This window comes from Lissotriton helveticus, chromosome 6 (assembly GCF_964261635.1).
Source record: "Lissotriton helveticus chromosome 6, aLisHel1.1, whole genome shotgun sequence".
NCBI classification, from domain to species: Eukaryota; Metazoa; Chordata; class Amphibia; order Caudata; family Salamandridae; genus Lissotriton; species Lissotriton helveticus.
Window position 1 is genome coordinate 851,343,166 of NC_136067.1, and position 12,194 is coordinate 851,355,359.

General features: G+C 41.6%; 1 protein-coding gene across 2 annotated transcripts in view; it reads right to left on the bottom strand.

The window, feature by feature from the left end:
- Window positions 1-12,194, bottom strand: part of LOC144763143 (heat shock factor protein 2-like) — a 406,222-nt gene that overhangs the window by 164,203 nt on the left and 229,825 nt on the right. For both annotated transcript variants that reach the window (XM_078648463.1, XM_078648462.1), the window contains exon 4: window positions 2,404-2,528. In XM_078648463.1, coding sequence (XP_078504589.1) covers window positions 2,404-2,528 — 125 coding nt within the window. The remainder of the gene's footprint in view (window positions 1-2,403; window positions 2,529-12,194) is intronic.

The following is a 12,194-nucleotide window of genomic DNA, read 5'->3' on the forward strand; positions in this document are numbered from 1 at the left end:
AGCTACTCCCCATACCTCTTCAGCCCCCTTCATCATTCTAGGCCCCAAAATAGGCCACAATATTCTCTCTAAGCGTCGCAGACTATTAGATTTCCTGGGGCATTCTTTTTTTCCTACCACTGCCGCCAACCCAATAGAAACCAATTTTCCATCTTACCCCATCATTACTAAGCTCTTAATCCTCCATCAAAGCACATCAGGAAAGCTAAAAACACAACGTGTGCGTCAGAATAATAAATAACAGAGCAAATTCAGTTGGTGAAAGGAAAATATGCCTAAATAAACCTGAGAAATAAAAGAATTCGGTTTTTTTAAATAGGAAAGTTGTAGATTAGCATTAGATATAATGGGTTGAAATTATACGGTACAGGTAAAAGGAAAGGTAAAGAACGGAAGACTGTGGTTGAGCGGAAGGCATACAGAGAACACCAGTAAAAGCAATGTAGTCTAAAGCGGGGGAAAACAAAATTGTCAATTGTGTGTGTGGATGACTTCTAAAGGATATTCGTAAAAAATGCATGAGCATTGCTTTGATCCAGCAAGAGGCAAGACTGGCACTTTAAGCCCATTACATAAGCCCACAGCCTTAGACGTCGATTCACCAAAATACCTGGGGTAGCGAGAGTGACATCACATGTACATGACATCACAGAATGAGACCTCACGTGATCTTTAGCTCTGATGACATCACAGAAATTGGCATCACGTGATATTTGGCCCTGATTTAACCACAGGAAATGACATTGGGAATTGGGTGTAAAATTATGAAAATAAGCAAGAGTCCTTTCTTCTTTGATGCCATTTGGGCTGCCACCTTGCAAGTATTTTACCAACAGGGCTGGTATTATAGTGCCAAGGCCGGTGAAAAGTTTGAAAAATCACCTGGTACTTTTTCCCAGTTTGAAATCGTACAACAGCCAATACAAGGGGCATTGACTTCAAACTATTTTATAGTTTTCTAAACTTATACTATTTGGTTATATAGCATACAGAAGTATAATTACCGAGTTATAAGAATACATACGCATTTTTCCAAATGGCCAGAATTATTCTCTAAGAAAGATGGTCACCCTACATGCAGTCCAATCCGGTGAAACCTACCAGAATAGAGTCTCCAAGACAAGCAAAGATGTGCTTGTTGGAGCTTGGGGCACAGGAGCTCTTAAAGGCAGTGCTAAGAAGCAATACCTTACTTGATGGCACAAAATAAAACAATGTAATGTTCCAACAGTGTACTGACATGAACCCTCTGGAACAGCTGTTGTTTTATAGACAGAACAATCCCAAAGCAGTTTTTTTTATTTTCTAACAGGAAAAATGGTGCTGTGGTTGCAGCCGGAGGCCAGGGGTCGCCAGGGCAGTGTCAGGAGTAGCAAGGGACTAGCCAGGGATCGCAGCTGTGATCTCTGGTGAGCCCTGAATGAAGTCCATGCCCCCAGCAGAGGCAGCTTTTTATGTCTGGCCTTTGAGACAGGTTTGGCTGCCTCGCCAGGATGTGAAATTATATAGATTAAGCATGCATAGTCAGCAGGCTAAATCCAATGGTGTGTTACCTTGACATTCACACTTTGCTTCCACCTCCATGGGGCAACAGGTCCGCCAACTTCAGCCACTAGGTCCCCTCTGTAAGAATGAGAGCGTTTTGCTGGTGCACAATGCGCACCCCCACGTAAAAAGACCCCCCCCCCCTCTCTTCAGTGTTGAGAGTGGTGTATCACTGAGTGGTCTATTTTATAAAACATTCTTTTCTATCTTTCATACTTGTGAGGTCCCGGCAGCTCCCAGACAATGCAACAGAGTTCTCGCTGCCACCTGCAGTGTATCGCATCCCGTATTGGCACGAGTAATAGAATCCATCTCAGTTGGACATCTTGAAATGTTTTTGGTTTATTTAGTTATTCTTTTCTGTTCCAACATAGTTGATATGTGTTGTCTAAAAAAGGCGGCCATTTTTGAATTTTAAAATATGCCAAATGCATTCCAAAATGGTAACCCCCTACATGCCCACAGGGTAGTTTGGGCATATATTAGCACTGGTTTGATAAAGAATGACAAAGGAAACAAGCAATGGGAAATCCAATAGCTCCATAGTTGGATATTATAGGCCAGCCTTATTGGCTTTGTCAATACTTGTTAAGTATTAGTGTATGTAGACTGACAAGGGGCTGGATGGCACAGCCACTTTTTAGTCTAAGAGTCACATAGTGTGCAGCAGCATGTGTTTATGATTCTAGCCTTCATCGCAAAGAATAAGCGTTTGAGATTTTCCTGGAAATGCCGACTAAGTCCATGTAACCATACAATCACTTAAGGAAACCGATTAATAGCTTACTTTCCCAACCTATTTTAACTGCAGATAAGGTACATATATAAACGTATATGGATTGAGTCAAATAACTGTACCTTTGTAGTGCAGACAGCCTGGATTCAAAGGTTTCGTGACTAGCTTGAACCTTATGTGCATTGGTTAAGATCTGTGAAATATCTTCTGGCGTTATTTTTGGTTCCTCGCCTTTTGTAGATGGAACCTGCAAATACAAAACACAAAATACCATGGGCATTGTACTGCAAGGTTGCAAACCTTTATGCTACATTTACAGCCTAGTTGAAAGCATAGTACATTTTCAATTTCTAGAAATATGCACGCTGTTATCTGCACTTACAATGTCGAAAGGAGGAATGTGCTACAGGGTGTACTGATTAGGACACATTGTTTATGTCTGTAAGAGTCTGTATATTGATATGGATCTTAAGTTTATTGAAAACTAAGGAACGCATAAAAAACATGCTGCATAAAATGAAACTTTTGATCTAGTAGAATGACCAGTCTTCAACTTACACATACGTATAGGCAGAGTTCGCCAGTTTTATAAGTAAAGATCCCCTTCACAAACTTTTGCTGTACATTAGGAAATTGTTGGATCCATCATATATCCATGGGCTGCAGAAAGAATGCTACAGTTAGGCTACTTCCAAAAGAAAGTAAGAATTAACCTTTCTCCAGAAGGACCAGGGAAGAGTTGATGGGATGAGGGTCCCATGTACTTCCATGTCCCACTGATGAAGGATTTTTTCTACTTGGTCGCATCTGAGGTGCATGCAGATTATTTCTTGCATTGTGCATCTTGTCTGGACCTTCAGGTGCTTATGGTGGTAATTTTGCAAACAAACCTCCCAGTGTGGTACTGAGGTGTTCTAGGGAAGAGGAGATGGAATGCATGCAGGTAAGTTGTATGGTTGTTGAGGGGGCGGGGTGGGGGGGTGAGAGTCTTCGGTGCAGTGAGGCTCAAGCTTCAGGAAGACTTGTGGTCTTTTGCAACTTCCCAGCATGTACATGAAAATAGTTTCTGTTTCAGGTCTTTCCCTTAAGTTTGCATTTCACAGGGAATAAAAACAAGGTAGGAGTTTAATTGGCCAATAGTATGTAGGGTAAAGGTTCAGATTACTTATCACCAGTTAGAACCTGCATGCCATGGGCTGATGTACTACTTTTACCACTAATAGTGGAAGCACAAACGCAAAATATATTTTGATATGCACACACACACACACACACACACACATACATATTCACTGAAAAAAAAGGTTACTGGGACGTTCTAGTTATGCTCAGATTTCACTCAGATAAAACCATTAAAATTTAGCAGTTGCAGATACCCGAGTTAACTATAATTGACGCCCCACAATGCACTGCTTATGACCTCACATTTTACATCACTCATGATATGGTCAGTGACATCACTGATAACATCATCCAGTCAGTGAGTATTTCGGAAAAGTTTGTTCAATTTAAAGATACATATTAAGCTAATACATAATTGAAATTAGTATACTTTCTGTTGTACTAATGAGTGATACTATTCTTAACATATGTTATCTGAGTGGCTGTGTGACTGTAGGAGTGTGTGAATGTGTGTTTAAGTGGCTGTATGGGTGTGTGAGTGCACGGGTGTGAGTGGCTGCATGGATCCGTCAGTGGGTGTGTGAGTGGCTGTGTTACATTCTCAGTTGGTGTGTTAGTGGCTCTATGGGTTTGTGAATGGGTGTGTGAGTGGTTTTCTGGGTGTAAGTATTTTCTATGAGTTTATGATTGTTAAAGCATATATACTAAGCTACTACAAAAGTTAAATTAGTATACTAAGCATACTACTGAGTGATACTACGTCTAACATATATAATGTGAGGAGCTACGTGACTATGTATCCGTGTGTGAGTGGGTGTCTGAGTGGCTATATGTGTGTGTGTGAGTGGGTGTATGAGGGTGTATGAGGGGTTGTGAGGACCTGTGAGAGTGTCTGTGTAAGTGACTGTGTGAGTTGCTGTATGGCTTTGTGTGTGGATGTGCGAGTGGCTGTATGGGTGAGTGTGCGAGTGGCTGTATGGGTGAGTGTGTAAGTGGCCGTATGGGTGAGTGTGTGGGAGTGCATGTATGGATGTCTGAAAGGGTATGCAAGTGGTTGTATGTGTGAGTGAGTATGTGAGTGCTTTTATGGGTGTGTGAGTGGCAGTGGTGAGAGGCTGTATGGGTGAGTGGCTGTATAGGTGAATACGTGTGTGAGTAGGTGTATGGGTGAGTGTGTGGCTGTATGGGTGACTGACTTGTTGAATGAGTAGCTATATGGGTGAGTGAGTGGATGGGTGAGTGAGTGGATGTGTGAATGAGTGACTGTATGAGTGAGTGCGCCAGTAGTTGTATCGGTCTGTGAATGGGTCGTGAGTGGTTGTATGGGTGTGTGAGAAGGTTTATGAGAGGTTGTATAGGGTGTGAACAGTTCTGTGGATTATGTCATCAGTGATGTCACTGACCTCGTCATGAGTGATGTAATATGTGAGGTCATAAGCAGTTCCTTGAGGGGGTGTAAGTTATAGTTCTCTCAGGTAACTATAACTGTTGAATTTCAATGGTTTTGTACAAGTGAAATCTGAGCCTAACCATAACGTCCCTGTAACCTTTGTTTCTTTCTGTGAAATTGTAAGTTTAAAAAAAAAATGTATATTCCTAACTATAACGTCCCTCTATCCTTTGGTTTTGTCAGTAAATATATACGGTGTCTACTGTCTTTACCTCATGTGCCCTAAAATCTGAGCTTTTGAATCCTATGGGTCACAAACCCAGTGGTGCTTTGGTGCCACTTAGATCATGCTTGGCAGAAGGCTGCAATGGCATTGTCTGGCTATAACCAACTGCGAAGTGATAACATTTCAAGCAGTGGAGTCAGGACATGGTAGTTGTGAGCAGTGGATCACTTCGATGACCTGTTTTAGAAACCTTGCACTGAAAGGACCCTTAAATTAATTGTGCTGCAACCATAAATATACAGCACATCTGCCTCACTTTATGAATCTGAAACTAAAAGATTCCCACAATTAACTGATTTACCACAATAAAGTTATGCGCCACGCCTTAGTCCTTCAGACTATCATTTGTCGAGGAGGTGCCTATAAACAGCAGGACAGGCTTACAAAAAATTAATTTGTCATCAGTAAAGTGTATACATGATACTGCCCTAGGAACAGGGTTCACTATAGAACCTATGTTTAAAAAGTGATTTAAAAAAAAATATATGAACCCAGAGTGCGGATATCTGTTGATGTGATGCATAAGTTACTTTTCTGGTTGAAACAGGTGAATTATTGTACAGAGGTCTCCTCCTCAAGCAAACATAAGCCAATGATGGCACAGTAATATATAACATGGTTGTTGTCTTGTTAAAAGAGTGGATTAGCCCCAGCAGAGCATCATGGTACTTCTGTACTGGTCTCTAGTTGTCAGCAGTCTTTACTGACACCTACTTAAAGATAGCCCAAGAAGCAGATGTGTGTGACTGTCTTTCCTGGAAATCATTGGGCCTCATTATTCGCTCCACAAGCTAGTGATGAGATCTGTATAACACACCACCTTAAACTGAAAATTTCTAGCATGCCTAAGCACTCGGCGTGAGTTTCCATAGCGTGTTTATATACTATCAACTTGTCACACTTTGGCAGTACGGCAGCATAAATGGAACACATGTAGAAAGATTGACCTGGATCACACAATTTTTCTTCAAGTTATGGAGGGGAGACAAAACCCCAGAGCTCGGTATTCCAATGTTATCTTCATTGTTCTCAGTTACCCAGTTTACACACAAGCGCTTTGATACCAGGGACACCTCAAGAAAACCTGCCAAGGTTGAGGTATAGTTAGAAGCTGCCTCTGTGAGTTTTGCAATTAACAGTTACTAGTGAAAAGTGGATCTCGTGACAGGAAATCTGGTCTGAATTTGTTATTTCACACAAGTCAACTTTTGTGACGTTTTTGTCAAAAAGAAAAGAATAAGGAATGTCCAATTTCATATCTGAAACCTTCCCATCTCAACAGGGTTGTTCCGTCATGTATTTCATTCCTCTCATTCTCCACCTGTCTCCTGCCATCTATTAACTGTCCCTCAAAAAAGTCCTAAAGAAGAATCAGAGTAGCTACGTGGGCGATTGCCTGGAAATGGCAAAAAGAAAGCATCACCAGTGGACGAATGAATGAGGGAGATGAATTGCGGCTCCATTTTGAGAAAGCGATATATTTCACCGAGGTTGTCTCAGAAAAGGCAGTACAGTACCGGGGCCTGTGTTAGATCACTTCCACATCACCCACAAAAAACTATCCACATCATGCACAACAAACTATTCTTTGTTTATAACCATGTAATAACCCATTGCTTTGTAACTTATGATTGGTTGCGACTATTCTCATGTACTTATTTGACTTGTCTACTTTATCGACCTGCCTTACACAAAGGTGAGAAAAAAGTGTTTTTGAAGAAACAAAGAAGGAAGAAAAGAACATTGACAAATCGTGCACGAATTCTGGAGTCCAAGTTTCCCCAACAGGAGTGAGTCTTGAGAAAAACATTGTAGCTACTTAAACTTCTCCTTGTCTCATTTAATAGAACAATATTACCATACCATTGTTGGCAGGTATTTGTAATTCGCTTGCAAAAATACATTTATCTTGAAAAGTAATCTTTTGAATGTCAAGGTCAGTAAAAAAAGGGCAGCGTGGCCCACTAGGAACAAGAAAAGAAAAAACAAAGAGTAACAGGCAAGAAGCATCAATTTCAAGAAAGCAGAGAGAGAAACAAAACTTTAGAAATAAAAGGAAATAAGCAAAGGCGACTGAAAAACAGAGACGAGAAGTAAAATGATCTGGATTTACAAAAAAGTACAACAAAAATAGAGGGTGTTGGTGTGAGGGAGAGAATGGCGTTGAAAAGGCGCAGAGCTTAGCAAACCACTGATTGTTTATGTTAAAGGGGATACTTATAATATTGATGTTTAACACTATTTTCAATTTATGTTCTTGGATTTGAATCCAATGAAAGATTAAAATGTCATTTCAAAGCTCAGTGAAACCCTCCATTTACAGTCAAAAACAATCTTAACAGTGGAGTTAAACAAGGCAAGTTATTTTTTCCCGCTTCCGATATCATCTAGTTGTTCTAGTCGTATATTCACAAAAGATACTCTAGAGTCTATAAAATATATTCTATTAATAAATCACGTTTTTTGACCAGGACAGAGGATGGTTAGGCAGCAAGGGACACTGTCGATCCAATGAACACATCGACATTCACAAGCAACACAAAAGCACGTTTTACATGAGATCCAGTACTAGCACAACAACACTATTTCTGCCCTAAACAATATTTACAACAAAAAGGCCCAGAGAATGGCGAGCAGGGGGAATTTGGCTGCTGGGTAAGAACGGTCAGGAAGGGTGATAAGAAACCCATTCCAGGATCTTTGGAGGACCAGATATAAGGAGCCTATACATTTAAATAATAGAATCAATTTAGAAAATAGAGTTATAATTTAAAACACGTGATGGCAAAGCCAATGTTTTGCTCGAATGTCCCAAAGCATGTAAACCCAGGCGTTTATAAATGCTGTTTAAATGTGTTGCATGCAGAAATGTGGCTCATCACTTTAAAGCCTGTCCCACCAGATTTCCCAGTACTAGGGAAAAATAGCAAAGCAGGGTTGCTCTCTATATAGAATGCGTGAGAGAGATAAAAAAAAAACCTGAAGGTGCCAAGTTGCATGGTCCTTGAGATATAAAACAGTCCCTCGCGCCTTCCAAAGGAAACAATGTTAAAGACATAAGAGATACAGAAGGATGCTTACATTTCAAGGACTCCAAGGGCTGCAGTTTTTGCAGACTGCTACACAGAGCTGTTTCCCCTGAGAGCACACTGCAAAAAGCCCTTCAGAAGAGATAGTTGGATAGAGTTGCTTTTCCCTAGTGAAGGTGAAAACACACGAAATTGTCGAATTCCTTTTCAGCTGAGGAGTTGGCCATAGCAATTACGTATTCGCTAGTAGTTAAGATACCTAGACAGGTGGGTTCATGCCTTAATTTTCAAAGACATTCCGAAAAAAATTAGATCAATCTACAAGATGAATTAATAAAATATTAAAGTGACACAATGATACACAATTGATGACAAAATCTGCAGTTGTGGTAGTTGCAGAAGCAGGAAGACACCTGCGCAACTGAATTCTTTGATATTCCATCATTTGTACAGCGATTCATAGCTTTGACATCCGACCACAAGCTGCTACGTTTTACATTGGCTTCCAGGGTGCCTTTTTGAGGGTATAGTTGTAACAATATTTGATAAAGTGTCCTATTTGGGAGTTGCTGGGTGAGGTGCATGATTGATGCTCAAAGACCTGTTGCAAACACTGCGGTATATATTGCTGTGAGAAAGTCTGGGATACTGCAGAGGGTGTGAGCACAGATGCAGTTGTGCACACCTGGTTTAGACCCGTGCATTATGTGAGGAATCCGTTTTAGTATTCCCAGAACCCAGGGGAAATATGGATTCTTCTTACACCTGTAGGGATCGAGTTCCAGAGAAGGCTATCTGGACGTACACCAACATTCCACAAGTTAGAGCCTTTTTGAAGGGTGGATGGTCAAAAGAGGGTCATCCTAGAATGCAACAGTCCTGTCCAATGACAGGCCTGATGTTGCTATTAAAGGAAGAATGGTCCAATCCTATGGATAACTAGACAAGCGATACATGTGTCTTTGAAGGTAAAGAAACCAGCAATGGCTGCGAGTGTAGTAATATGATGTTTGGTATGATGAGCTAGCCTGCTTTAGTAGGACTGGATGTCTGGAAGCTGCATTCTGGCTTCTCCGAAATGTCTGAATTATTATATGGGGTGCACCAGGACATAGTCCATTGGCATAATCAAGATCAGAAAGCACTAAGGTGATAAGTTTGCTTGATCTTTTTGAAGGAAGCATAGGTGCGGGAATATTCGCCAAAGACATCTCACGATGCACAAGCCAATTTTGGAGAGACTATTTACTTGTGGTATAAGAAACAGACTAGAGTACAGAATCAGCCCAGACTTCCTTCCTTCGGCTGCATGACATGATGAGAGTCCAAATTCTTGAAGCAAGATGGTTGAAGGTTAATAATAGGTCCACTTGCCACATACAGGTATATTAGATTCTGAAGTATTTATCTTGAGGCGCTGGTTAGCATCCCACAGTCCTGAGGTGAGAGCCCTTCTGCCCCGGACACGTTAGGCAATGTGGTGACCTTTGCCTGAAGTTGAAGATCAATACATAGGAAATGTGGGAGTTGGGTCTGCTCATGCCCACCGATGATTGCCTCCTGGGGTGAGGCAGGACCCTGTCTTTTATGATCTCGGCCTCTCCGGACTTGTCAGCCTTGCTGCACGCCCTTCAATACTGGAAATACATTGAGCACACCGACTTTCAGCGTGGGTAAAAGTGACAGCACTTGGTTAGAATTGATTATTGGGTGGTCAAAGATGTGGTTATCGGTACTCCTAATGTCACACACCTCCCCAGGACATCGGAGCATGCCCCAGTCCTGTTGGAGCTTTCGTCCCCAGATCTGTCACAAAGGCTTTTTCCTGGATACTTCCCCCCCAAAGCGATCAGAGACGCGTTTTTAGAGCTGAGATTAGAACAGTCATAATTGACTACTTCGAGCACAATGCGTGTTCCGTTGCTCCATGCTCTGGGAGGCGTTCAAGGTGGTGATTTGCGGGGCATTCATTGCTAAACAGGCCGAGGTGCTCCAGGCATTGCGTAGGGCGCTTGAACATTTAGAGGCAGTCCCTAAACTACCTTATGGATAGACTCCAAAGAATTCAGTCTGCGGCGGCAAAATTATCCTCTTCTAGGGCTCTGGTTCAGCTGCACTGGCTCCCGGTGAGACAGAGTCCAATTCAAGTCTCTCTGCTTGGTCTTTAAAGCCTTCCATGGGTCGAGCCCTGCTCTTTTGCAAAGGAAGTTCGTGTGGCATGCGCAGGTCCGTAACCTTCGATCCTCCTCGGCTAGTTTTGGCCGCCCTCTGTTATTGAGTCTGCCAGCGCCAGGATGCCTTTAGGTGATAGCGCGCTCTAGAAATGAAATTAATAAATAAATATGTGCATGTTGGAACTACCATGCTTTGCCATGAGAAGCATGAACACACCTGTGTTTCTCAGGAGTAAGATATTGGAATATGAGGAGCCTGCACTTAGAGAGATGAACTACCTCGGGAGAGAGGCAGTCACTCGGCGCTATGGCAAAGGGGATCGGGCAAGACACTTGCCAGGCTACGGCGCAAACCTTTGCTAGTGAACACACACTAGAGGTAATTGATGACCAAAAAGACAGCACACGCGTGCCCCAAAGCTATCCGATGCATTAGGAATAAATTCTTTTTTTAAATTTTTTTATTTCAAGTCGTTTTTATTGAAGTAGAAAACCAAAAGTAAAGACAATACAGTAATTCTTCCGTTACAGAAATGATTCGATTCAGTTATTAATGAACAATTACACAAATGCAAATAATATAAAGTAAATCAACTCTTGCTTGCAACATCGATATACAGATACATACATAACACTCAATGTGTGGAGGTAGAGGTTTAGGCTCTAGTGGATGACAACAAACGTACTCTCAGATGCCACAGGCCAATGTAACAAGATCATCATATATTGCATCAAGGTGGCTCATAGTGAAATGAAGAAGCGTCTAGTGATTTCCACAGCTTTCTATTAGACGGACTCCATGTAGATGCCTGTAGTGCCGGATTATTAGCACCTCTCAGAAATGATAACCACTCCTGACAGATTTTGAAGTTTACCTCATTTGCACTTTTCCATTTGCACAGAACCACTTTACACGCCAATGTTAGCATTAAGTCCAAAAGCTGGCGATCCTGATCATTTGATAACTGTGGGTCAAGCGCCCCTAAAATTACATATACAAAGTCCTGTGCAGGCCTTATCTTGAATACGTGGGAAATGCAGTCAAATATTCTCCCCCAATATACTCTTAGAGAAGGACAGTTGAATAACATGTGAGCAAGATCACCGGAACCTGACTGGCAGTTCCAGCATGTTGGAGAATCCCTTAATTTACATTTGAAAAGATTATCCGGAGTCCAGAATGCCCGGTTTATAAGCATGTATTTTATCTGGAATAGGATGGGTGATACGTTGTGGGCAAGGGCAGTCTTATGAATCACTTCCCAGTCAAAATCTATTCCCGTTAAATTCGGCTCGGCTTCCCATTTCGATTCCACCTTTCTGTGAGCTTTCTTGGGCAAAGGCAATAACAGTTTATACACCTTAGAAACGAAGTGACCCGCACACATAAGACCTGGGAGATGGGTTATTAACCATGGTGTATAGGGAGAGAAATTACGAGCAGTTAGTATTGCTTTGATTTTCAAGAAATCATAAAAATCCATCGGAGTAAGGTCATACTTCCGCTGCAAGGTCGAGAACGGGAGTGGATCTCTATCGTCGTACAGATCCCTTGCCAAGTTAATGCCCTTCTTGGACCATGAGTCCCAGAAGAGTCTATTGCCATTATGCTTGAGATAGGGATTTCTCCACAGGGACATAAAAGATGATTTAGCGAATGTCAGCTTTGTTTTATGTGTCTGGTCGAGTCTAAGCAGAGCCCGTCTAGTATTAATACACAAAAGTGAGCGACCCAGCTTACCCTTGAGGGCTTGGGTAGTTAAATGAAAAGGTAAGAGTGCCTTCAAGGGAATTCGTTTTAGATAATTCTTAATTTATAGTCTGATTTGTGGAGAATCAACAGATTATCCTCTTTGGAAATAAATTCAACTTCATATAATTAAACTTAGACACACATGACTACATATATACC